Source organism: Dermacentor silvarum, chromosome 9 (genome assembly GCF_013339745.2).
Source record: "Dermacentor silvarum isolate Dsil-2018 chromosome 9, BIME_Dsil_1.4, whole genome shotgun sequence".
Classification (NCBI taxonomy): Eukaryota; Metazoa; Arthropoda; class Arachnida; order Ixodida; family Ixodidae; genus Dermacentor; species Dermacentor silvarum.
In genome coordinates, this window is record NC_051162.1 from 55,999,039 (window position 1) to 56,026,995 (window position 27,957).

Genomic DNA, 27,957 nt, shown 5'->3' on the forward strand with positions numbered 1-27,957 from the left:
TTAGGTTGCGTTTGCGTGCAATTGACTGTCTGCAAAAAAGGTGAAGTTTTTCATCGCCAAGCAAGATTACAAGCTACCTCGCCATGGTGTTCGTTACCTTTCGCCCTTTCGGCTTGGAAGCTCTTTTAGAGCTATTACTATTTTTGTTCTTTGCGGCGGAATGCCTTCCTGTAGTATCGGTAAGTCTTTCTCAATTTAAACTATGACCCCGTTATAAACTGCACTATGTGTGTTTTATCTTGATAAAATATATGCATACATGTGCTGGAAATAACTACACTGTCAAAAGATATGCAAAGCTTTGCTGCTCAACATGTAAGTAGCAATGTAAGTAGTAGCATGTATTAATGCTGCCAGCTAAAATAATTTCACGCATTGTGCACAATCATGCCAGACTGCAGGAGTCCGGGTACGGAGCTGCGTGTTATAAAATTATTAGGGAATATAGTCTGATGTAAGTTTAAAATGAGATAGAAGAGACCAATTTGTCACTAAATGCCGTCCGTGAGGAGTATGCATTCTATGTTTTTTAAAACAGTTTGCTACAGTCAATCAATCAATCAATCAATCAATCATTTTTTTATTATTTCACAAAAACTTTCACAAATAGAGGTATACAGAAGGAGGTCCATAGTAAAAACTGAATTGGGACCTCCCGTTCATGGTTAACAAAATAGTTACAATGGCAAGAATGGCAGCTGAATCAGTACAATTCTTGACACTACAAGTTATTTTTGCACAAGTATCAGTACACGTATTCTTGACAATGCAAACGTTCACATGGAAATATTATCGGGAAAGTTTTATTACGGGTGCTTTACACGTACTAAAAGTAGAGCTTCTTTTTCCCAAAGATGCTAGCAATTTGCTTGCAAGAATTTGCTGGCCATGAAATTTCTCCTGATGGATAGTTAAGCTATGGCCCATGTTTGCGTAATTCAGAGTGATCTAGTAGTTACAACAATATATATTTTTTTATCAACCTTACACGTACCGCTGCTCTTTAGTTTAGACATTTACGTGGGATGGCTCGTTTGACCCATCTAGCCTTTGCCGCAGATAAGAAGAATAAGAAATAGTATTCCGACGACACATTATACGGACCACTGCACCTGTTTATCGCCAAGGTGTCCTGTCTTCTGCGTGCTGAAAAGTCATGGACGCAATCAGAACAAAACGTAGAGGAAACAGTTGAAGGCACCGGTTCGCTACCTCGTTGTTGTGTTACATGTTGTGGACGGAGGCCATCACATCTTTAGTCTTCCATAACAATGTTTGAATTTCTAATTTGTTTCAACTTCTTTATCACGTTTTCTGAAAGAGGCACTACTAATTTACCTGAATAGCCCGCTTGGAAGAACCTCGTAGTCTCGCGATGAGTACTTGTTTTGAGAAGAGCAAGGTGAGTGACGCGGAGTTTTAATTTAGGGATAGCATAATTTAGGGAGTCAAATACTATTAACCGGGAGTCTATCGGTTTCCTAATGGTGTCCAGAAAACTTCAAATTGTTGTAGCCGTCGAATAATCATTTCTGAAACAGAATTGGTTAGAGGAGAGCATTTCGTACTTTTTCAAGTAAATTGGTGAGCAAGTAAAATGTTTTTCGGAAAGTACTGAAATTTCGTACACTCAGTTGACTACTCAGCAGCAATGTATAAAATTTTGTTTGCTTTCATCTTATGCAACATGGAATCTCATCGAAGTTTATGCTTTTCCACAACAAAGGTGACAACATTATTCTCATGCAACCTATATGATAATGTACTAGACCACTTACAAGCTATGCCGGAATGCAAACTGCCAAGTCAGGAAGATGCACAGTGTGAGACGCTTACGCAGCCGTGTCAGGTAAACGAAGGTGAAGTGTGATGCCTGTTGAGGGAAGATTGGTGAAGACAGGTGTATGTAAATAAGTGCACGACACGTATCAAGGTACATTTAGGGATTCTCCACGGCTTGTGTCACAGCTCAACATACTCATTCTGGAGGATTACCCAAAAAGAGGCGCGCATTGATAACTACAGGCCAAATGGCTACGTCAACGAAAATAAAAATTAATCGAAGGATCTGGTCAACATAAGCCAGTATTTAATTTAAACTTTGGTGTGCTTTAGAGATATCTTGAGCCGACGTTATTAATTGACGTTATGTGTTGGGAGTTAATTTTTTGGTACGCACAATAAGTGAACTTACTCGCACTAATCTGTCGGTCAGCATACAAGGGTTATCTGAGCATCGTCGCTGGAATATGCATTCGGCGCAAGTCTAACCTTCGTGTATATATCCAGAAATACATACGTTAAGATAGTGACCTACCTGAAACCACGCGAAACTGGCAAAGTAGGCACATGAGCTTTTTTTAAAAAAAGTACATTATCATTAGACAACAAACTGGTTCCCATTTGGTAAAATGTTTCTATTCTAGCATTCAAAACCCGTATTACTGGGGGAATAAAACAAAGCTAATACCGGAGGATATAGTCCCAGAGCATTGCCACGTTTTCTACCCACCGATTCTGAAAGCCCACGGCTTTCAGAATAGGTCTTGGTTTTAGGTAAGGTAGGTCTTGGTGTTAGGTAAGCTGTTTCCGTGAATGATGCCTTTTATTGCGATAGCAATTATATGGATATTCCAAGCGGATTTCTGCTGTCGTCGTCGCCGTGAGGCTCCGTATATAGTCCAAGGGCGATAAAATTTTCGTCGCGCGCCGTATGCTGGAGTGAGAGCGTGCTTTCACGAAGAGCGAACGCACAGCGGAGAGCAAACGCGACGTCTTGCGAAAGGCCGTGGGGGGGATGGGAGGGAGGGAGGGGAGGTGACGTTTAGCTGCGGCACCAAACGCGTATCTTGCGACCGGGCGCAAGGGGAACTGTAATCTCGCAGGCGAAAGGAGGAAAGCGGGAAGGCAGCGCGGGAGGGAGGGTGTGCGGCTTCTGTTCTGCGAGGAACTGCGTACTTGCACTTTGTGCGGCGGCGGGCGGTCGTGCGCCCCGTATATTGAAAGCGATCTGCAACACGGCTGCTGCCTTTGTATGCGCTGTGCTTTCGCCGCTCAGTTTCTGTTGAAGCGATAGACCGCACGAACCTTCGCTCGCTGCTTCTCGCGCGCTTGCTCACGCCAGCGTTTTGACAGCGGTTGTGTGTGGTCACCGAGTGTGATCTATTAATGTTTGTCTGTGCGCGCTGACACCATGCTTGTTAATATAGTTAGTAGGCGAATGTGTCCAAGTTTATACGGCCGATAAAACTACTATCCTTACTTTTTGATATCGCAATTGATGCTTCGCCTTTCGGGTGAAACTGCGACTTAAAAAAATTTGGTAAGCTGTTGATGAAAATCAACTCTGTTCAAATGGTTGAGACGGCTGCAATGCTGTCAGATCGCGTGCTCTGGTGTCCTAATTTATTTTTACTCCCCCCATAGGTCTATGTCTCTTGCTTCGTTTAAATTTATAGACGTGAGTTTATCTGGAAACGAGGAAAACAGCCTCGTTTGCATGTGGACGAGTAAGGGAGCCATGAACTTAGGAGCGAAAAGCAGCACACCATCCTTGCGAAGACACTACACCATACATTACTATCATGTAGTAGGGACAGTGAAACACTACCAATCCTGTGAAGCATGCATCTTTCTTGGGCGAACCTTTGCCCAGTAATATAAGTAGCGGCCTTGGTTTGTGGGTTGTATATGTTTTGAAATTTGCAGTGTAAAAAGCGGTTGTTAATTTAAGCCGATGATTTCTCCCCGGTAAGGGAAACCGGGGAAAAATCCGGTTGTTTTTTGTCCGTTTTGCTGCGGATTTCTGTGCGCCTGGATGGAAATATTGATCTGCCCTTTGCGAAACAAATGTATCCTGCGCCACCTAACAAAAAGGAAAGGCAAATCTCAGCGTTAGCAGACAGATTAGGGTGCATTAATGCACTGTTCCGGAGCGGGTGAGATGGAACGTATCGATGCACCCTAGGACCGAGCACGACAGGGTGGTCGTGCTGCTGAGCATCTGACTGTAGACGCTTGTACTAACATTAACCAGGAACTGTCCATAGGCACAGCAACCTTGACGGAGTTATGACAGAGTCATCTTGGTGACGTGTTTGGCTGAGTATTGACATGGAGGAAAGAAAATTACCTGGCCGCGTATCTGCCTGCTTCACTGCAAATTGCGTGTAAGCGTGTAAGCGCGTAAGCGTGTTGGTTGTATGGCAGTATACAGGGCACCTGCAAAAGTTTATTGTACACCTTTTGCTTTGGTGTCGTGAAGTCGCACACTGTTTTGGCATTCTTATATTCTATAAGACAGGTGGGGCTACCATATCCAGAAAAAAATTAGGGCAGAAATCAATGTAGCAGCACCAACGAGGCAACTGAAAGATGAGAAGAGCTACTGCGGATGCCGTCAGCGTTTCCCCGCGTTGATGCCGAACGCGCGCGCTGTGTCCGTAACTACAGCCAGCGCCTCTGACGGCAGCTCGGCATGTTCCGACCTTGGAAAAAGAATTGGGATAACTTGGAGCGTAGCGTCAGGAGTCGCAGCCTCTTCTCGACTCGTAACGTTTCTGATGCAACAAGTTATTGTTGTGCACTCGGCCACAAAATATTGCGGGGGGCGCGAGCGCGTGGCGAAGCGCTCCTCCTCTCCTTCTAGCAGCGCACCCCTGGTGTCGAGACCAACGCTTGCGCGCTTGCGCGTCCTTCCGTGGCTGCAAGCGTGCATGTTTCCGCGCTTGTATCTTGCGCGCCGGCGATATCCGAGTGTAGCCGCGAGGTGCACTGTGACGACTTCGACAGCCCGCGCCGCTGCGGCAGCTTTTTGTCGAAACCACGACAGGGATCACTTTTTTTTGTCGCCTGTCATCTAAAGGCATACATATAGGCGAGAAGCCAGGGCAGTCTTTGCCAGCCCGTATACTAGGTTCATTACTTTGTCACGCTGTTTTGCGGGAGAACTCTTAAAGAAAAAAAAAAGAACGAAGATTGGCCACGTAAAGGCGCAGCGTAGAAAAAAAATGACTTGTTGCGTTTGCGACCGGGCGAGATATATCTGCGCTCGTGTTCCGACAAAAAGCGGCCGCAGCGGTGCGGGCTGTCGAAGTCATCACAGAGCTCATCGCAAAAGGTGCACCTCGCGGCTACACTCAGATATTGCCGGCGCGTAAGGGACAAGCGCGGCAACATACACGCTTGCAGTCATGGAAGAACGCGCATGCGCGCAAGCGTCGGTCTCGACACCAGGGGTGCGCCGCTAGAAGGAGAGGGGGAGCGCTTCGCCACGCGCTCGCGCCCCCCGCAATATTTTGTGGCCGAGTGTACATCTGTGTTTACTTGTATTTACTTCTGTTTACGCAATTGCATCACGTAAACACATGTACTCTACATCTGCACCATCCTCTATGATTATTTAAGTCCATACAAAGCATTTCTCCTATGCACGTGGTGCAAAGCCCGAACGAACTCACGTCTTCCCGGGGAAGCGCTCGTTCGAGGGCGGCTACATGCGTGGGCCGTGCCACCCTGACGACGAACGATCGGAGCACACCGCACCAAATTCGTCTTCGACAAAGTGCTTTTGAAAGTATGCGTCTGCGTACCGCAAGTGGAGGTTCTCCAATGGGCACTGCTAGGTAGGTCTCGGCGGCATCATCAGCATGCCGCTGTTCGCTTGGCGTGCCGCTGATCTTCGGCCGCGCTACGCTTTTCTTGTTGCTCGCGCTTCCTGGCCACGTGTCTCTTCCCGTCACTTCGCCTCCAGCCTCGGCACCCTCCTTGCTTTGGTACGCATTGAACCCTTCTGTAAAATCTGCAGAGCCTTTGCTAGTTTAGGCTCCCCTTTCGCTTCATACTTTCGAGCGCCCACGGTTCTATCTGCGCGTAGAGGCCTGCGCGCAACATAGCGCAGCTAGCGCAACCGAGCCACGTCTACTTGTGGCGCCTGAACCCGTACCGCGAGTGGAGCAAGGAGAGGAGGCACCAAGCCAGTAGCGGCGTGCAAGCGGGAGCGTGAAGGAAGGAGGGGCCCAGCGAAACGTGCACGGGGGGCGTGGGCATCAGAGACAAACTCTGTGACCTTGAACGGCCTCGCGTTTCGCCTTGGCTCCGACTAGGCATAGGAATGCTTCGCATATAAAGGTACACAAGAGGTTACATGTAAATCTTGTTTTGCATGTAGTGAAATGTGTCAGCGTGTTGACGTCTTCTTGGGTTAATGTTGCTTCAAGCGGGGTCACGTTGCTAGCCTATAAACTTACCCTGGGTCATGATCCGCGCTAGAGCGCAGTATCAATTTATTTAAACATATTCAATTAAGCTAAGAAATATATTTTAATATAGCAGTCTTTTCGCATGCCACAGAAATTACCTTAAAAATGATATTGATAAGCTGAACACCGTGCAAAAAATCTAGGCATATCTGGCAGGGCTATAGATGGGTTTCCGTAATGTTAAGTGGCGCAGCGCAAAGCAGGACCGAAGGCACGTCTCGTCCTCGTCTTTTACGTGTCCCTCTGCTCTGCTTCGTGCTGCACCCCTTAAAATTAAGAAAATCTAGGGAATTCTTTTATTTCACTTACGAAAAAATTGGTTGGTGGTAGTTTGCCCCATTGCGGGCAGCTCAAAGTTCAGGGATTTTTGGTAACTTTTGTATAAGATTAACATAAGCAGCGGTCTCGTTTTCGGCACGCACGTTCTATTTAAACAAGTGAATTTACTCACAGGAATATGTAATGCCAATGAGAGCTTCCCGCAGAAAGAAAGAACTGAGTTCTAGAAATCTTCGTTGTCAGGCATTATTCCATAAAAAAAGTTGCAGTGGCTTAGCTCGGCTATGCCAGGATATACGTAGCGTTAGCAAAGGTTCAGCTGATTATTCTTAGCTTTCCTGGTTGTCTCCTACGCTCAACCGCTAATTGCCAGGCAACTACTTCGGGATCCGATGAGTCAAGCTTCTCCGTTCTGCGCTGTTGAGCAGCATTTGCGCTCTCCTTCTCCGTGGATATACCACACTGGCAAACGCCAGTCAGAAGCGCAGCGGCTCCAGCGCAGTGTCAGACGGCGACTGCACAGCGAGCGCGCGCCGGCGCCAGTGCGTCTACCACGGCTACGACGTCACTCCTCTGGAATGCGCAGACCGGCGGCGGTGAGTCGCGCGCGGCGGCGGCGGAGTGCGCGAGAGGTGCCGGCTCCGGTGGCTCCAGTGCGCAAGCCGTGTGACATCACTGATCCTTGCGCATGCGCAGCACGGCTCTTGATGTGCCGCGCGAAACGGGCTTGGCTAGGCCAGTGTAGCTAACGCTACAAAACATCTTAACAAAACACAACTAAACAGATAGGGGTTTAGCGACCCATTATGGACGTTTTCTCTGCACGCTTCATCAAAAAATGTCACAGTTTCGCCCTAAGGGCGAAGCAATGAATGCGATAGCAACACAGCAATGTCATACGAAGTAAGGTGAGCGGCTTTGGTAGCAATATGAATTGTAGTAAACATGAGCTGATTAAGTAAGCAGGTGTGCTGCGGCGTAAGTAGACCGACTTGAAGAGAGACTCGATGACCACGAGAAGGCGCGTGGGAAACGGCGGTGTTGATGAGAAGCGCTTCCCGTGGGCAGCGCGTGCGAAGGGACACACCTGTAGTGCTGCACTGCCGATCCGGGCAGTATTGCATGTGTAGCGTGCGTTGGAAAATGTGGCCCGACTATTACTAACTGAATGAACAAGCGTGGTGTGAGCGCGCACAAACAAACATGAATAGATCACACTGAATGACTGCAGACAACGACTGTCAAAACGCTGGCAGCGAGCCCATACGCCGCAGCGGGCGAAGGTACGTGCGGTCTATCGCTTCAACGGAAACTGAGCGGCGAATGCACGGCGCATAAAGGTCAGAGCCGCGTAGAGATAAGAGACGGTGCGGACGAGCGACGAGCGCGGTTGTTGGCAGCGTAGAAGTGCGCCCCCCCCCCCCCCTCCCCACCGCGCTCCCTCTGGCGCTGGCTTCCCGCTTCCTTGCTTGCGCGTGGGTGATTGAGTGCGTTCGCTCTCCGTGATAGCGCGCGTCCCCGCACGCTTCCGCTCGGGCATACGGCGCGCGGCGAAGATGTTATCTATAGGGAACCTCACGGTGACGGCGACGGCGACGGCAGAAATCCGGTAGAAGTGTTCATATAATTGATATCGCAATAAAAAAAGACAGCACGAAAGTAGTGCGCACGATCACGCTTCACAGTAGGTGTGGTGCTTTTCCTTATCTTACGAGTACTTGATGTGCATTATGAAATGCATGCATTGGGAGCATTTCTGTGTCCATCCACGGTGGGCGGGGCTTGTCGGGCCCTTCGTGTTCATCTGTCGTCCTGTTTTACTGGTTCTCAATATACGCTATTGCAACAAAATTATAGGAATACCAACTAGACGAGTCAGACGCCCTTCTTTGAAGGTAACGTAGTTGGGTGAACATCTGCTCAATTCACAGTTACCGTGCGCACTGCAGAGTAGCATCAGCGGTGCGTTAACTAGCTTCCTAGTGCTTTACCGCCGTTTACTTGTGCGGGAATTGCGATGAAATGCGCCATTCATGTAAACGGGGCAACTAATGAGGCAGCAAGCTTTCGTTCACTCTAGAGTGGCTGGTACTGAATGTATTGTATTTTTTTATATACCGGTTTTAGCTCGAGCGTTAAGCGAGAATTAGGTATATAACATATCTATAAAATAATATTATTGATAAACTGACGTATCTTGACCACTTGCTCACAAACCCGCCGTGGTTGCTCAGTGGCTATGGTGTTGGGCTGCTGAGCGCGAGGTCGCGGGTTCAATCCCGGCCGCGGCGGCAGCATTTCGATGGGGGCAAAATGTGTAAACACCCGTGTATTTAGATTTAGGTGCACGTTAAAGAGCTCAAGGTGGTCCAAATTTCCGGAATCCCCCACTACGGCGTGTCTAATACTCAGATCGTGTTTCTGGCACGTAAAACCCCATAATTTAAATTTTTTTAATTGCTCACAAAATGTGGGTAGCGTTCATCAGTTATGTATGACCTACATTTATTATCCTTTAGGAAAGAGCAAACATTAGGGACAAATCGAGGTTTACCCGACTTCATAAATATTGTTCGGGGTGGAAAAATTGGGAATTTTCGTGTTTTACCCGCAAACGAAGAACCCTAAATGTATGCACTAATCAGACCCTAGCCATAGCGTCAAGCAGAACAGTAGGTCGTCAAGACATGATACCACGGGTCATGTGCGTCCGCTAGTTTTGTATGGCATTTGATGAATTTTAACGTAATCGTTGGTCACCGCGTACAATCGAGAATTTTGGACATCACTCACATCACGCGCAATCTTATTAGACAAGGCTCTCTCATTGTGGAATTGGCTACACCATTGAAGAAATTTTGGGCACTGTAGGCGTCTCGTGCGCCGAGCAATAACTTTGTGACAGTACTAAGGTAGTGAAAAACGGTCTCCATCTGAGAGCTAAACAATAATGGCCGGACGATATCTCGAACGCTGCTGGTAAAACTTCTTGCTAAACAAAATAAAACTGCAGCTAAGGCAATAATCAAGTAGATCCATAAATATCATCAACGGTAAACGCCACGTATGCAGGAGGCCGGCAGCGCAAGCCGCTGCTTTTATTATACTATTGTAATTGTGCCGAACGACCGTGATGTAGCACTGAAAGAAAAATTGGTTTGCTGTATCTATGAAAAATGCAAAGGCGTACATTTTGCTGTCCTACCACAGCGCTTCGTCTGTCTTGTCTGTTGTCTGTGTTCGTGCCAAATTATTAGCCAGTGCTCTGCACATTCACTAGAATCATAGCGTAATTCATTTATTTATTGACGCCTTCCTTGCAGGCTCGCCGCATGTCCACTTGCTCACTAAACACCGAGAGTAAGTCTCCATTCTCATGTATTCAAACTAATATGTGTTTTTATACTACCGTACTCATCAATAAGCTTTCAGAGTGAGCGATGATCCCAAGCACTTACAGTAAGTGTTTGCTTGTATCTTAGCCTTCGTCAGTGGCCCTTATTGCACCCGAAATAATTAGTTTTGACAGCGTAAGCTGGTATGGACCAAATCGAATAGCCATTCCGGTTGGCAATTTTGTCATCCGCCGCCACCGCCACTGGTTTCCGTCGCAGCTAGCGTCAAGAATGAGAAAAAAAAAAAGTTCCAGCCGTGATAGAACCCAGGCCCTCACCGCGGGAGTCAGCTACTCACCACTTCGCCACAGTAGCGCTTGCTAGCTGCGGCGGAAACATGCCATTTACAGGCGTCCTAGCGCACGAGGAGTCATGCGATTAGGGAGCCTACATGCAAGCGCTGAAACGTGCAATATTATGCAATTGCAATCGAAAGTGCGCAGGTATCGACGCTACGCGGCGCGCATCTGACATCGCGTGTAGGGAGCCTACATGCAAGCGCTGAAACAGCGCTTACATGTAGGCTCCCTACACCCCTTGTCAGATGCGCGCCGCGTAGCGTCGATACCTGCGCACTTTCGATTGCAATTGCATAATATTGCACCAGGTGGCCCTCCATGTAGCAATTGCATTGTATTTTGCCACGTGTCAAGGGATGAGACATGTGCGCCGCGTAGTCTTGATACATTTGTTTACTGTTCGGTACGTGTTATGGCACCTCCTCGACAAGTACGAACCACTGCTGAAGAAGCGACTGGTAAAGATACGCGCGCAACTATAACTAGGCAACGTCGGGCTCAGCAGACCGCTGTGCAGAGAGCAGCCCAAGCGCTAAGTCGCCGTTGACGCCGGGCGGACAGTGCAGCTCGTTCTCGTGAAAACGTCGCAGAGACTTTGCCGCGAAGACCCTCAAGAGCGTGTTGCCGATAACCAGGCGCGACAGTTTCTTCACGAACAACCTTACGTGCCTGCAGCCGAAAATGAGGTCCGGGGGTGTCCCTGCGCAGACCCTCCCGTGCGAGCAGCCGTAAATATGGCCCGGGAGCTTCAGCCGCGTAGACCGTCACGTGCGTGCTGCCGAACATGAGGCCCTACAGCTTCGCCGTGGAGAAGCCTAAGTGTACGGGCACGTGAGAGCCTCTCGAGGCAGCTTCGCCGACGAGATCCTCATGTGCGGGAACGTGAAAACCAGACGAGATTTCACCGAGAAGACCCACAGATGCGTGCTGCCGAAAGCGTTGGCCAACATCATAGGCGACAAGTACCCGCGGTAGGAACACGTCAGGCATACTCCCGGCAACTTCGCCGACAAGTTTTTCAAGTGCAGGAAAAGGAAGCTTCCACATCCAATCCTCATTTAACGGGGCCAATATAGAGTTTAAACGCACGTTCCTGGACAACGCGTTTGGTGCTATGTGCGATCTGTGTGACCGCCAGTGAGTGAAGCCTGTGGGAAACGCACACGTCCCTCTCTTAGTACATTTCCAGGCGACACCATTGACTACTTTTTTGTCTGTGCTACGTACCGCAGATCCTTGATCAAGAGCAATCCCTCTATCGTTGTCCGCCAGCCATGGGTAAGCGTATCCTGCACTACCACACGGAATTCCTAAACTCAATAAAGTGAGTGAACTGCTCAGATCACCTCGTATACCTTTCATGTCTTTGCGCCGGCTGATGCAATGGGGCACTCAATACGGAATCACGGGGCCCGTGGTCAACGTGCCCGTAGACATCAACAAGATCGCCATGTCACTTCCTCGGAATGTTGACGAAGACTACAGCGTGAATGTCCACTTGAAGAGACGCCTCCTCAACAAGCCATCCAGCGTTTCGGGCACCTTCAAGAAGTCTGAGTGGCTGACCCAGCTTTGTGTGTAAAAGTACTCCACAAGGAGCACACCATAATTTGACAAACTGTTCACACGCAAGATGGCACACAGGAGGACATAACCGATGACGTGATGGAACACCTTCAAGAAGATTTACAATTGCACAAGCCCATTGATTCTTCAGGCGCACTGGCGTCGTATCAGCACACACAAGTTTGGGATAGTAATTAGATAGCCAATTGCCATTGCTCCAGGTGAAACAAATAACCCCTTGAGTGTATTGTTTCATGAAGATGCGGAAAAATCGTCATTTCCTCAAATTTATCTCGGAGAGCCTCGACAGGTTGATCCCGCTGCCCAGCTGATCCCCTGCACAGCTTATCACCTTCACCAGGTGAAAGAATGCTTCGATTATGATCTGTGCTTTTCCAGGGACTAGAATGCGTTTGTCATTGCGTACTTGCGTAACAACAAGGTGCACGTCAAACTTTCTTTGTCTGAAGCAAAATTGACGATGCGCATCTTTGCACAACGCACGTGAATATTGCAAATTCTATAGTTCTGGACCTATAGGCAGGAAATAATTCTCTTTTTCGGCCTAATGTAGTAACCTCCTTACCAGCTCACCTCTTAAAGAAATTTGTAGTCATGATGTCACCAGATGTTAATCGAAAGCAGTATGCAATTTTCGCCATCGACGAAGTTTACTTTTAGAGAGACGCACGCAGGCTTACTTTTTTTTCGGTAAGCCGCACCTCACATTTGTAAAACAAATATTTATTGCTCGTGAGACCGTGCTCACTTGTTTAATAACCTTCAGCTCAATGATTTCTGAGCAAATCACATACAATAGAGACAGCTGCACGACTGTCTGAAGCGCTCTTGGCAGGACGTGTGCTTATCGCCAGACAACTTGAGTAACTTCTGTGTATCACTGACTTTATGTTCAATTTACATCGAAGCATATTATGGTTGAGAAGATTATCGTGTATGTCGTTTGCGACTCCAAAAATGTGCAAAAATTCGATTTCACACTCTCTTGCTTCTTTAAAGTGATTATCTGTGAAATGTCTGTGAAGCTTCCTGCGAACACTTGACCATTTACTAAAGCCCACACTTCAGAGTATAAGGAATGTGACGTGGAATATTGTTGAGCACTGTTAATATTTATTTATTACGTTTAAAACTGGAATTGACTAGCCCCTAGTGGGGCTACAAAATTTCAGAAGGCTGAAATGTTTCACTTCACCCATCATATGCATTCATTAACGCAACAATTTTACGTTGTGGAAGAGCCGGAAACAGTATTGTTCTCCTTGGAGACATTTATCATTTATAATTAGTAGGTAAACCTCAACTATGATTCACGGTTACAGAAATTCAGCGCAAACACAAGATACGAAGAAGGAGAACGCACCTTGTCCCTGTGTTTGCGCTGAATTTTCTTAACCGTGAATGCAACATTACACCTAGCCCAATTAGCAGTCTTAACTATGCTGCATGTCACCCTTTCTTCTTCCGTAGTTTGTGGACAAGGGTACCCGACGTCCCGGGTGCTCAGCTGGGAAGTTTGTTCAGAGAGATCAACAGCCATGGATGGTAAGCAGGCGGTTGCAATCACGTTCGAGTGCTACGGGCGCACGTTGGCGTTCTGTTGCTTCTATGAGCAACCGAATCATGTGTCGTTATGTTGCTCATAAGAAAGTGTCACTAAATCCTCACTTGGTAGTGAGTAGTCTGCCCTGTCCCCATGGCCTGTCTTTCGGATAGAATTAGTTTCTAGCTCTGCGCAATCATCACTTTGGAGTCAAGATGGAAAATACATGGTGCGGTAATAAAACAGTCAGCCCCGATAGGTTGCTACGAAGTTCCTAATTAATGTAAAACATTACACAGGCAGCGAGATTATCGATCACGTAATCATTCCTAATTAGGCAAAAGTTGAAACACCAAACACTTTTAAATGCGTAAGCATTTCTATGCTTACCCAATGAGAAAACTATGCGTGCATCCGTCCGCCCTTCCCGTATAAGACGATCGCTTTCAAGGTAGAGCCCGCAGCAGCGAGCGACTGTACCTTAGCGCTGCCTGTTGCTTCAACGCGAACGAGGCGGCGAGAATACAGCGCTCACATAGCTCTCAGCACATGCCGCACTCTGCCCGTTTCGCAGATCGATTTGAAGATATGGACCCGCGCGTCTCTCTTCAACGCTAAGTGAGCGGCGAAAACACAGCGTGCCAAGCTATCAGCAGTCGGCACTTTCTGTCGAGATTTCACATCGCTTTCAAGTTATAGGGCCCACGCCGCCGCGCCAGACATAGCCGCCGCCGGAGCACGGCTGATCACGGTTCATAATGGTTCGACGCGGGTTGATAATGCGCTAAAGCGCGATAACCGCTTATAATGATCGGACTTTATCAGCGCTCCTGGCGCCGTCACTTGCGGTCGAACCAACCAGCAAGAGACAGTGTACGTTATAAATGTTGCATACAGTTCATTCATTTCTTACATCTCCCTTGACATTTCACCCCACGGCCACATCCGCGGCGGGATATCTATAACACGGGTGAACATTGGTTCTGCTCGCCTCTTCTACGTCGTCTCGGGGAAGTCTTCACTTAACAGTTCGGTGTTGCAACCGCGTTTCTCTGTTTCACGAGTCTTTCGCGGTCGTTCTCGCAATAATAGGAAGCACACCAACGTACGACCATAGAACACCACGTCGTTACTGCAAAATGCTTACGCATCTTTCAGATAACTCCCACCGGAGAATGTACGTGGATTTTTTGGAAGGCGAATGGTGTGGACGGAATTTATAATTAACATGCAAAAAGTTTATGAAACTTAAGCTATTGTACGCTAAGAGCCTTGCTCTCCTTGCATAAAAATTATATATACTCGACAACTTCGAAAATTAAAACTTTCTTCGAGGTGCTTTTCTTTGAATTCACGAAAGCTTCCGATAGCATTAATTCCCAGGTGCTTGAACAACTTTCACGCTACGTTATAAGGCGTAAGGGCTATTTTTATTATCACAGTACCCCAAATATCGTTCACCGCACGTAGAAAATCAACGCGTTCGCACCTTCTCTTAATCCAGCTTATCTAGAATTGGCTGAGTAGTGTTTTAAGCCAGCATATAATTTTGACTGTATAAAGTGAAAAAATATTTGACGAGCCGAACTTTGTTTTGCTGAACAAGAACGTTCGCGTCAGACATGGGACGAATGACCTCGAACCTAGGCGTGTGGAATGTTCCTTACTAAACGCAAGGAGTTCCTTCCGGGAGGACGGGTGAAAGTAGTATACGCTTGTTCACTTCATGCATTCTTCGTAGTAAGGAAGCTTGGATGACTCCTAACATAAGGGCAGTGTGTGGCGCAAGGAAGGAAGGTTTCAGATTTGGCTCATGATAATGTAACTTTATTTATGTAGCCAAGAGACGGCAAATTTTAAAAGAACTGTTATGTAAGAGATAGGATTATTACGACGGTAACGAAGCAGGATGAATCGACATGATCACATGAAAAAAAAATCAATAGCCTACTTGGCTTAGTGGTTGGCTTTTGTCTTAGTCAAGCGGCGCTACCAACTCCGGACGATTGGCCATGGATCAGGCAGTAACAGAAACAAAATGAAAGCAAACAGTAATGATAAACATAAAGCACCAAACAGTTATAAGTAGCAAGATACTCAATAATCTTAACGAAATGGCTTGGGACTTTTAACTTTATTAATATGAACATTAACAAAAAAATTACCGCAGCTTGCACTAGTGGTGCAAGGCTGGAGCAAACAGCGGAGCTTGTGATCGACCAAGCTACAGCCAGGGTCGCTATCCCCACGACGCTGGATACTCAAACTCAGACTTTCGCGTTCTCGTTCTCGAAACTCGGGATCTTCGACTCGACGACGCCTCTTCTCGGTTGCACCTTCGGCACGGTATTCCGGATCGGCTGACCGCCGACGCGCACATTCTCGCTTGGCCACACGACTTGCTTCAAGACGCGGCCTGGTGAAGCGTTGACATATCTAGGGGAAGCGAGGCACATGTGGTTGCTAGGCGACACGAAGTGACTGCACCGCCTGGACCCATCCCTCCAACTACGGATTCCATCTGGACTTTCTCGAATCGAGACAAGTGCTCTCTGCCGACTGTGGCTTAGAGTATCCTTTACGAATGCTTTATCTTGCCGCATCGGAATGGATTACAGTGCTGTGATAGTTGCGGCAGCGAGGAAACAATGCAAGATATCCTTTGTCACGGTCCCCGCTACAGCTCCCAGAGACAGTCGCTCGTGACGGAGTTGGCACGCGTCGGCGACCGGCCGCTTTCTGAGCAGACGATCTTAGAATGCCGGCTGATACGGTCTTCACATCAGAAGGCGATGAGGGCGCTACTGAAGTTCCTCCGGTCAATCAACCTGTTTGAACGACTGTGACGCTCCTGAGTTCCTTTGTGTGTGTGTGTTTTAATCTCCCTCTCTTTCTATGTGTGTGCATTTTTCTTCATCTTTCTGTCTCCCCTTACCCCTTTAGTCCTGCGCTGAGCATGACACGCTCAAGCCTCCCCGCAAATGTAGTGTACGTCAAGTGCTGTGATCATATTTAAAAACCTGATTTTTTAGGAATAATAGCGACAATGCTGCTAGTTTTTCACACATCTTTTAGAAGAATATGTCCCATGTTGTCAATTCAACGAAAGCAACGCAAGTTCGCAAACTGGAACCGCCACGCTCTCTCCTTTGTAATGGGTAACGATTACATAGTGCTTCAGCCAGTCGTTGACATCGTTATAAGGTTCACCGGAAAACGTGCCTTATTCTTTGGGTTGGGCACAGCGTATGGCACTGCGCATTGACTGTAATACTGTATGAGTGCGCCACGACAGATTGTAAATTATTTACGTACAACCAGCTTCAGTTGAAGCGCAAGCTAAACATAACTGATAAGAACGCTCGTACCGGGTAATCACACGCCACTGAGACGTATAAATTGATGTGTGGGCATTGACTCAGCGTTGAATAATTTGAAATGCATGTTACAGAGTCTGAATAAAGTCGGTGTTACAGGTAAAGACGAAACTGAAAACATCACAACGTATCCAAATTGCAGTTGACTTGTTCGCGCTTGAATGATTGTTGATCGTACTTGTGTTGGTTTCAGGGACTGAAATTTAGCCGTGGTTTATAAAGAACACTGTAAAAAACATGCACTCAGGTCTGTTAACCTAGGATGATCTGTGTTTAAACTGAGTGGGTGATAGCTGGGACGCACAGCATGTGTCGTAGTTTTGTGCACATAAAACTCTCATGATGATTCTTCCCTGTTCAAGCATCGTACATTGCCGTGGTCGTCGCGACAGAGAGAGCCAACTCTTAGAAGCCACGAGACCGTCTGTGTATCATCGGCTACCGCTGCTAGCTTGTTAACTCACAGAAGCGTCGCCTCATGTAGCTGACAGCGTTGTGCTCGATTCGCGTAGTTTTTACGAATTTGGTAGGTAACTTAGGTAAACATGTACAAAGCAGATTCCTTTTGAACCCACATCTCGATTATTTGTGACGACAATGCGATTAGCATTCAAGAAATGGAGCGACACTGCGTATTGCCACCGCCAAAACACGTCATTTATGAGGCTTCCAATGCACCTCACTTGCGCCTCCCTCTTGGCATGCTGCATGATCTAGCGGCGCCACTATTGTGAGATCCCCGTGGGGCCTCCGAGATGCGTAGTGCCTCGTTGCCTGCGAACGGCGCCTCACGTATAAGGCGTCTACTTAAGCCTACCTACTCTATCCCGCTGGCCTCTGGACACGCGTCGCCATCTGGCGGCAGCGCCGTCACGACATCCGCACGTGGCCTAATTGACAAAGAATAGGCGCTTACCTAGTACCACGGAGCTGCGTCCGGATGCCAAGAATTGTCATCTCGCTGCCAATGCGTGTTCGGGGTGCTGTGTTCCAGGAACTCGTGTGGCGAGGTTTCGATTTTGCCCAGCGTCGGATAAATTTTAATATTTAAACTAATGTTGTTGAATGCGGCACTTCGTCATTCTGGAGAATTGCCTAACAATAGACACATACCCCGCGGCACGTACCTAGCAATGCATAGTAACTCGTCCTTGTTCAATATTGTTCTCTATTCGGGCCCAGACCCAGTGGTGCATAAGCAGTGATCGATGTTCTGTGTTCGAGTATAGACGACGTCACGGATACCTTGTGGCCCAAGTCGTGGCGTGAGAGATGTTAAATACAAAGATCCCCCAAAGTTCTCAAAGAATGCTTCTCGTATTATTAAAATGAAGTAAACATCATTTTTGAAGTATTCACCGCATCACACTTTCTGAACCCCTATTGGGAACATTGTTTTTGCACGCCTCCGTTGTTTGTCATTTGCCCACTTTTCTTCTACAAATCTTTCAATCGCTTCTTACTAATCTCTACTGCGGACATGTTTACTTTTACTCTGCTCTCGCTGAACCCAAGGGCTTCAAAGAGGCGAGAGGTGCCTAAATCGACCACTGGTCAGATATCTTGCTAGCCGGTGCGGACACACTGACATCATACCGCATGGAACTGCTGCAGTATATAACTGCGCTGTGAAAACAATACTTGACCGAGTAAGTCAGTGCTGTACAAAGATACTACGCTCTGCAAACGCTTGCATCGCAAACTGTGGCGTTAATGTACTTGAACGAAGTCGTACAGAGCGGGAAGTTATCTAGTAGGGAAAATTTATATCTAATGTGAACGCGTCACCGACGCGAAATATTTTCACCAGTTTTAATTATTGACACTGTACAATTATTATACGCAAATAGTTATTAGCACGGTAATTTAGAGGTCTTTCTGCAATCTGCAGCATTCATGTAGAAAATGCTGAAATAAAGCGAAGAGTTTGATTTATATCAATTTTATAATTAAAGAAGCCTCACAGACGTCCGTGACTATTTAGAGGTAATCTTCTGTTTGGTTCGTAGTCAGTTTGTAATGCGGGGAAAACAGTGCGAACGAAAGTAAGGCATATGGCATTGCGAGTGTCTGCTGTTCCTGTCCTCGGTACCATTCAAGAAACATTTCGCCGGTCAGTGTATAACTTAAGTAAAATTGATCTGTCTGTATTGAATAATTGCGGAAACTTGAAAGATGTACTGCATTTCTGCACAGCATTTCACATCATTGCATTGCACATACGTACAAGTACATTCTTTATAGATTTATATTACTCTCATCGTACATTCCTTGCGTTGAAATGACTTTATATTCCGTTACTGTTTCTGTTACTCACCAGGTGTTTCTGGCGATGAATTTCACTACCGTTGTCACGTACTGCTCCGCGGTTCTCCTGACCGAGGTACATTTGCTAACCGCGGCAAGCTGTTTGTACAGGTAAGCACATTAGAATTAAAACAGCGGAATGCCTGGAAGAGACACGAACAACGAGGCACTGACCTTCAACTAAAGTTTATTTCATGCTCCGCACGGAATATAAATGCAAAAAAAAGGTAAAGGAATCGTGACGTCTTTCTCGCTGTTATAATTTTGAAATGTAGCAACTAGCCCGCGTCAATGCCATGGTTAAGGACCAGGAATAAAAGGTACTTACTGACGATGTGGCCCTTTGTAGCTAAGTCTTTGCGACCGAATGGCGGTGGCTCAGTCGGAAGGCTACATCGGACGTGGCGTTCTGTTCACGAGCACTAGAGCACAGTTTACAATTACTAGCACGGAGGCCACATTCCGATGAAAGCAGAAACCAAGCACAGTCACCTACCTAGTTTGGGAGGAGGTTATTGAACATTAGGTGTAAAAACCTTATCCTAATACTTCATATATAGCCCCTCTCGTTACAACTGTGATGCGTAAAGGCGTTATCAATCAATCAGTAAATGAATGAATGAATGAATGAATGAATCAATCAATCAATCAGTCAATTGAAATATTTGCTTGATTAGGATGAAAAACAGTGAAGACGAGACAATTTAGGCATGAACCTTGGCAAGTGAGTACCAAAGCAAAGTGGGTATATATTGAAGTATGTCACATATAGCCGAAGCAGCGAAAGTCTCCGAAAGACCGCGCATGTTAAATAAACGTGACTTCAGGAACACGGTCAGTCGCTAAATTGCTTGAATGCTAATCGCATTACCGACGACAGTGATCGTGAGATGAATTCTGCCATACATTTTTTCCTTGGAGGAAAACGTGTGCTTTATGAAAGGATGGCAATTTTGAAGGTAATAAAGTTTATTCAATTTTAAATTGGAATTTATGAAATATGAGTTAATAAAATCAGATTATTAACGAGATATTGTCCTAGTGTCACAAAAGAATTCGCAGACAACCATGAATACGTTCCTGTGGCTAAAATCCAAGATAGAAGCCCTGAAGGAGAGATTATGTCCAGTGTTAACTGCAATGACTAATTATTGGAATGGAATTTCGGAATCATTTTTTTCTCTCGCTTTCAAATTGAGGCAGGTTACTAAAATATATATAAAAGCAGAATTTGGCAAAACAGACATGACTGGTCCCTCTAAGATGTTCGTGCAAGTGCGTCGGTCTCATTTCATTTAGAAACAAAACACGTTCACCTGGTACCCATATCAAGTGCAGCAGACGTAACTTCGGAGCGTGTAATTTTTCCAGTCCATTCAAACTGAATTTTCTGAGAATGAGTTGAGTGCGGCGCACACTGACAAGGAATCCGGCACAATTGCAGCTGACGTAGACCTTTCTGGAAGTTTTCGAAAAGCTAAAGTAATTCCTAATAATTCTGCCTGACAGATGGGTGTAAAATAAGGAAGTCACAACGAATGAGACCGGGATAGCGCATCGGAAACAGACGCCGACACCCACTTTGTCTTTACAGATGGATTCATCCGTCGCTATTGTATTATTCATTTTTCAAGTGAGCTAAATGATCTTGTCATAGGTCGCGTAAATATCTAGTGTGCAGGGTGTTATCATTGAAAAAGAAAACATATAACCAAATTCAATCTCAATAGTATAGAATAGAACCACGTATAATGGTCAGTATTACGTTTTGTTTATTGATGTAAACATCGAACTCCAATTCTTGCTTCGTTCATTAGGTTGTGCTCACCGTTGCGGACATTTCCGAGTTTGTTTACGAGTAGATGTGTGAAGCTTCATCTTTCTGTCCTCTTCTTTTATCTCCTGTGATTTATTAAACGTTGTACAGCTTGCAAAGCCTATCGTTCTACTAACCCTTTCAGTAATGTTTAAAATGTCTCTCATCAGCGCGCACGTAATTTCCATTACTTCTTGACGCAAACAAATTCATTTTGATACATGCTTGGAATAAGCAATTTGTGGGCATTAAGGGCGGGCTTTGCAGTGCGAATAGCATAACATGTCAGCGAGCGTTCAAGAGGCGGCTGCCCTAGGCTAGCGATCAGGCATAGCGCAACGTCAATGTTATGAGCAGTTGGAACGACGTCACTGACGGTATGCCCGCCGTCCGCCGTTGTCGCTTGCGTTCGATGTCTCGAGTTTGCTCGGCGGCGTGGTTAGCAGCATTCGCCCGCCCCCATTGCTGCTTGCGATTCTTCGGAATTAAATTGCTACAAAATAAATTTGTCCGGTGCGTAAGACAAGGAATGGCTCATACCCCCTTATAGCGGCCTCCCCATTACGATGACAGAAGAGAAGGGAAGTTCTACGCTGGAAAGATTAACGGCAACGCAGCCAGCTGTGGAAGCAGACGACTAAGACGAACACGGGTGCAGTGGCACGAGCGCGTGCCGAGCACGAGCACGAGCCAACGAGCCACCTGCGGAAGAAGACAACGTCACTCGATACAGTGATGATGATAGTTTTCTGTACATAGGCGACTTCGCCTAGCCATATATGATTTCGCCTAGACATATAAAACTTCGGTTTAAAATTTTTGAAAGTGTTCGCTGAAACACCCGGTATAATAATGCGCTACGGTCGAGGAAGTTTTTAACCCACTGGCCGGACGGACACCATCTCATGTGATAGATTTGACAGAATTATTTTTTCAGAGAAAGAGTCATCGAAGCAGAAGACTTGACAGCTAGCGGTCTGATTTTATGCGAAATTTATGCTGGCGTACCTCACTTTACAATAAGCTATCTGCGACTTCTAAGACGCCTTTAAGAATGCTGCGCTCTGCTTTCCCGCGTATACCTTTTTAGGTTCACGAATTTTACTGCGTCATAGAATTCTACCTCCGGAACATGTATTTGAATTTCAATGACCTTATCGGAAATAGTTCTTAATAAATATGTTGCCACATCTGTCTGAGTGGTTTGCTCCAGCATTGCATTCGAATCATTATATAAAAAAAATATTAGAGAAATGTACAAGGCAAGATAAAAAATTTGGAGGACGCTTAAGCTTCGCCATTAAGAGCGGAACGCGATAGCATTCAAAGATCCCTGGTTGCTTATCAGGCATTTTTCTCGTATATTCAAATTACAATCTGACGCTATCGCTTGTTTCTGGGTTTTACGTGCCAAAACCAGTTCTGATTATGAGGCACGCCGTAATAGAGGGCTCCGTATTAATTTTGACCACCTGGGGTTTCTTAACGTGCACTACAACGCAAGCACATGGGCGTTTTTGCATTTCGCCTCCATCGAAATGCGGTCGCCGCGGCCGGGATTCGATCCCGCGATCTCGTGCTCAGCAGCTCGACGCCTTAGCTGACTGAGCCACCGCGGCGGGTCCGACGCTATCGCATCCGTAGGTTATGGTTAAGTCACACTTTACAACATTGCTAACGAATTTGACCTTGAGAAATTTAATTTTTGTTCACTGACGCCTTCCGCCACGCGAAGGGCCTGCCCGGTCGGGGTGGTTCGGGATGATGTGGTTCGGCATAATTTTTTCCGCTAACGACGCCGGCGCTTACGCCGACGCCGACGCCGGATTTTCTGCGACACGCGGCACTTAACGATGTCACGTTAAAATTGTTCGGAAGATACCTAAATGAAAACCTCTGAGCTCTGCACAAGTGCTACACCACGTGTTTTCGGTCTCAACTGAGCTTTTCTCGGCAAGCAATTACCTTTCTCAGAGAAAAAAAAAGCCACCAGTCGCCAAGCTTTCGTGGATGTAGACATCAAATGCACCATGGACGTAAAAGCGTCCTCCGCAAGGCTGCACAATAAGCGAATATAACAAAATTTATTCACTTCACCTTAGTGGGCACACGCGTTCGGTTCAAGTAGCACTGCTGTGGCCTACGCTTCGCCTCTGCTTAAGAGCTGAAGAACCTCCACTGTCTTGAACTCGAGAAAGTGCGAAATTATTTTGGTGACGATAGATATCTCCACAAAAATTACGTTGCAGGAATGTAGGTTTTGAGATCTTACTGCAACTTCTACAAAATAAAGCGTGTTTTGAATTCATCGTAAGCGAGTTTCAAAAGTTACAGACTTTGTAGTTAAAAACCATACTGAAAAAAAAATTCTGGTGTCAACACCGAATAAGTGTTAAGATTAAGAGGGAATTTACATTGGCAGAGCATAAATATCGAGAGAGCATTAAATTAACATAAGAGAGCAATGTATACGGGGTCATCATTTTTAGGTTTTTGGAAAATTTTAAAAACAACCTGTGGGAGATATCATAATTCTTGTCATTGAGCTGGATTATTCGAAGAGGCGGACATTACGAGCACGAGAAGTTAAACATATACTCAAATAATTAACAAAAATGTCGCAGTTTCCTGCGGAAGACGAAGCATCGATTGCGATATCAAATTAGTAAACAGTCACACGAAGTAAGGTTGACGGAAGACGCGAGATTGAGCCACGATCGGCGGCTCACCCTTGCACACTTTGACTCGTACACGCAGCATACAGCGCATGACGAAACGTGTTATACGTGTTAGGCGTAATGTTATAAGAGACAGGAAGAGAGCAGTGTGGATCAGAGATCAAGCGGGGATAGCCGATATTCTAGTTGACATAAAAAAAATATGGACCTGGGCAGGCCATGTCGTGCGTAGGATGGATAATCGGTGGACCATTAGAGTTACAGAATGGATACCAAGAGAAGGGAAGCGACGTGGAGGACGGCATAAAACTAGGTGAGGTGATGAAATTAGAAAATGCGCAGGTAGAAATTGGAATCAGCTAGCGCAAGACAGGAGCAATTGCAGATCGCGGCTGAGAGAGACTCTTCGTCAAATGATCTGGTGAAGCGCCATGAGAAATCAGAAAATGTTGATAACTAGTATTATCCCCAGTCGTTGCTACAAAGAACTGAAGAAATCATTTTCCTGCCTACGTTTGGAACCCTTATGCAGCCACTCTATACTGCTCGTATGATTAGCGGAACGAAAAACCTACTTACTGAGAATTATTCGAAGTCGTAGCCTGATTCATTGTGTATACAATAGCTGGTGCTGCGAATTTCGTTTTGTAGTTAAGATACCTGCAGCCAGCAGCCTCAAAAAGTTTTATTTTGCATGGGTGAGCATAATCGAAAAGCATATACGCTTTTCTCTCGCCGCGTAATTTTTGTCAACCGTAGAGAACATTCGTCTAAAAACTATTGTCCAGAGAACGCTCGGTCATTCCCTGCCAGTCGTATGAAAGCCTACGAAAGTTAAGCGAGCGCTTCAATGCAAAGGTCATATGCAGCAGAAGTGTTAGTATTCTCAGTGCATTCTGTGCACCAGCAGCACATGCACTAGCAGCAAATTGTTATACCTGCTGCCTAACAGTACCTATAACTGCAGCCGTAACCTACCAAGAGCTCTCATATGGCGCAGCAATGGCACGTACCCTGCGTGGACTAAGGCTTACTACATGAGCACAGAAAAGCTCAAGGGAGACTTCCTCTACGTGGACCAGGTGCGACTGCACACAGACTACAATGCGACCAATCACCGGAATAATATCGCCCTTCTAACGGTGAGTTTGGTGCACACAAAATGCTTGCTCTTATATATCAGACTAACCTATGGTGTAGTTCATACCTGTCATTGCCATCAGCCAGTATTCACAGTTACGCTGGCTCAAAGAAACTGTAATCGTTTCATCGTAGCTCCGCCCACAGTTACACTACTTTTTTCCAACGGTGCAGGCTATCGCTGCTACTGCAGAGTGTTAATCTTGCCAATATGTATTACCGCTAACACCCGTCCACATACAGTTTGATCAATTGCAGTCCACTCGTACTGAGATTGATTTGCTTTGCGGCATGGAAAGGGCACTTGTACTGGAATCATTACAAAAGTGAGAGGATCTCCTATATTTATCGAACTTGAAATATTCCGGTGATCTGAGCAGGTATAAAATAAGAACTGCATCGACAACACAAAGGTCATCAAATCAGTATATGACATTATCTTGAGGATGCTAACACTCGCATATAAACTTTATTATTGTACAAGGTAAATTCGCCAGAAACGTTTTTCCATCACCCCTGCAGTGTAGCTGCCAAAACAAGAAGCAACGCTCAAGAAGAACCGACCAGAAATCTTAACGAGGCTTAGCAATAACCTGTCTCCTTCAAAAGATCATTCCATTACAATCAGTGTGGAGCAACCCACTGCAATTTACGGCTTTTGTACAATATATATAATTGGACATGATCCGACCGTTATCAACACTCATTGATTCTCATCAATCATGAGAACGGCTTCGACAATTATAAGCCTTTATCACTCTTTAGCACGTTATCCATCCACGTCGAAACATTATAAACCATGATCAAACGCCTATAACCCCTCATCACGCCTTATCATTCTTATCAACTCGTTGACCGCTGATCTTCTGTGTTGCCCGACAATACAGACAACACGCTACAACACATTCCATATGGTTCCGATATATTCACCTTCTGCAAGCGTGGGTGTTTAGCCCAGTGGGTACGACATTCTGCTTCTGAGCTTAACGCGTAACGCGTCAGTGACGGTTTTTCTCAGTTAGTCGACATAAAAATGCTTACGCATTTAAAACTTCACGACTTTCTTTTAATTGTTGCGACAGACCCAACTGCGGATAATGATCTTGATGATGATGACCTTAATATCTTTGGCACATAACTCACGGGTATTGGCCAAGAGTCGGGCCGATTTTACATGTGCTCAGCGGATAAATTTAGGAATTCAGGATTTTGAAGAATCCACACGCCGTCCATTACTCTTCCTCCTCTTCCTTGCCTATCTTCGCACCAGCTCATGTGGTTGACCGGAGCCGCGCCAGAAGAAGAAAGACGCACCACAACGGCATTAAAAAGCTATTTATGATGACGGGGTACTGTTTTTTTTTTCAACATTTTAAAGGGAAAGTGAACGTGTGGAATATACTGCGGCATATAAACATACTTGGACATAGCGAAGAAATCACCCCGATAGACCGAATCGTCTCCAAAGTCTTGGGTGGTTTTTGAACAGTGGTTGAACAGACCCTAGAACTTCTGAGCAGTGTCAAAATTTCTTAATACAGCTTCGCGGTCCTTGATGTATGAGCGGCTCGTATTGGCACTAATCGGCGTGTTTTTTGTGCCTATCTCGCTTATGATGTCATCACATCACTTATATCGAAAAATGATGTAATCTGTTCCCATATACGCGAAGAGCAAAATTATTGTGCCACACGTTAAGAAGTTGATGGTCGAGTAATATCGTGAGAACCTAACAACCTTGTTACACAGAAATGAAGCTGCTAGGCGTAATTTTTAGTCAACGTGGTGAGTAGCAAGCGGTGAAAAAGAACTGCAGGAGCAGTATCTGATAAATTCACCATTGACGAATATTTTAAGGAGTTTCGAGGGCGTTCAAAGAAACTGACAATTTCTCAGTGATAAACGGCGATAAGTAGATGAGCAGATAATAACACAATCCGTACGCCAGACAAAATGGATTGTTGCACAGCTATGGCCAGGTTACGAGCAAGTACATATCGTGCACCTCTGCTTGCTTCTGGCGGCCTACCCGTGGGATATTCAAGACAGGGTACACTCTTTCTTATTATATTGTCGCAACCTCTACCAAAATGTTGCGTGGCGGAAACAAGCACAAATGCCGTTTCTGCAAGGCGAATGCTGAAGGCACCAGCTGACACTAGAACATGGCGGCGGAAGCTCCAGCAGCAACAACACTTTTTCGTCTTCGTCTCCTGAGTGCTTGTCCTGTTCTTCTGCATCGCGACAATATTTTTGTTGCTCACTGTGGAATCCCAGTTTCCATTATGTCAGGAAATTTTAACGCTCAGAGTTGATCGTGGAAATACCGTATTTACTCGCCTAATGAACGCACTCTCAGAATGAACGCACCCCCAACTTTAGTCGTCAAAATTTAGATTTTTTTTCTCCCGCGTAATAAATGCACCCTGAACTTGCTTCCGGGAAGTAGGAAAGACACAGTATGATTCGGCGTCCGATATGGCGTCCGGCGGCTACGATTGTACCGGACGCCGAATCGTTCCGTGTGTCTGCTACGTTTATTGCGATAACAATCATATCTGGACACTCCAGGCGTATTTATGCCGTTGACGCCGACGATCGCGGCTCTATCTTGAAAGCGATCAGCGTCGGGGGCTTAGTCTAGGTGTGACGGCGGCTTATACCTTTGTGCGTGCTCCGTTATCGCCAATCAGTTTGCGTTGAAGCAATACACGGCACGAAGGTCACTTCGCTCGCTGTTGAAGCCGCGCTTTCTCACGCCAGCGTTTCGACAGCGAGTGTCCGCGGTCATCGAGTGTGATTGGTTCATGTTCTCCTGTGCGTGCTGACATCATGCTGTTTAAATCACTTTGCAAGTTTATACGGCCGATAAAACTACTATCCTTACTTCGTACAGCTGTCTATACTCATTTGCTATCGCAATTGATGGTTCACCTTTCGGGCGAAACTGCGACTTTTTTAGAGGTGGCCGCGGTAAAAAAATTGCTCAAAATTTTACCCGAATAATAAACGGACGCCCCAACTTTGCGCATATTTTTCGGGAGAAAAGTGCGTGCATTATGCGAGTAAATACGGTAGCACATCATAACGTGCTCCTGATAACACTAGAGTGTCTCTTGAGGGCCATTGGGAAAGCTTGCAAATATTTCATCCTCCTATTTTTGGCCTGCAGGTTCAGCGGCCTCTGGTGTTTAGCCGCTACACAAAGCCCATCTGCATACCAACGAACCCGATGAACCTGACAGATATGCGCATATCAGTGTCCGGCTGGGGACG

The 27,957-nt window shown here is 46.1% G+C and overlaps 1 protein-coding gene across 1 annotated transcript; it reads left to right on the forward strand.

Annotated features, from left to right (window-relative positions):
- Positions 1 to 27,957, forward strand: LOC119463611 (uncharacterized). The gene is made up of 6 exons (XM_049656456.1): positions 1 to 179; positions 9,863 to 9,899; positions 13,291 to 13,365; positions 19,061 to 19,158; positions 24,542 to 24,683; positions 27,854 to 27,957. The coding sequence occupies exons 1-5, from the start codon at positions 84 to 86 to the stop codon at positions 24,566 to 24,568; spliced, it is 333 nt and encodes a 110-aa protein (XP_049512413.1). The 5' UTR covers positions 1 to 83; the 3' UTR covers positions 24,569 to 24,683; positions 27,854 to 27,957.

Excerpts from the sequence above, each read along its gene's own strand:
- LOC119463611 (XM_049656456.1), top strand. The coding sequence starts at position 84 with ATGGTGTTCGTTACCTTTCGCCCTTTCGGCTTGGAAGCTCTTTTAGAG. Across the intron at positions 180-9,862 it reads AATGCCTTCCTGTAGTATCG|GCTCGCCGCATGTCCACTTG; the intron begins GTAAGTCTTTCT and ends CCTTCCTTGCAG. Across the intron at positions 13,366-19,060 it reads GAGATCAACAGCCATGGATG|GTGTTTCTGGCGATGAATTT; the intron begins GTAAGCAGGCGG and ends GTTACTCACCAG.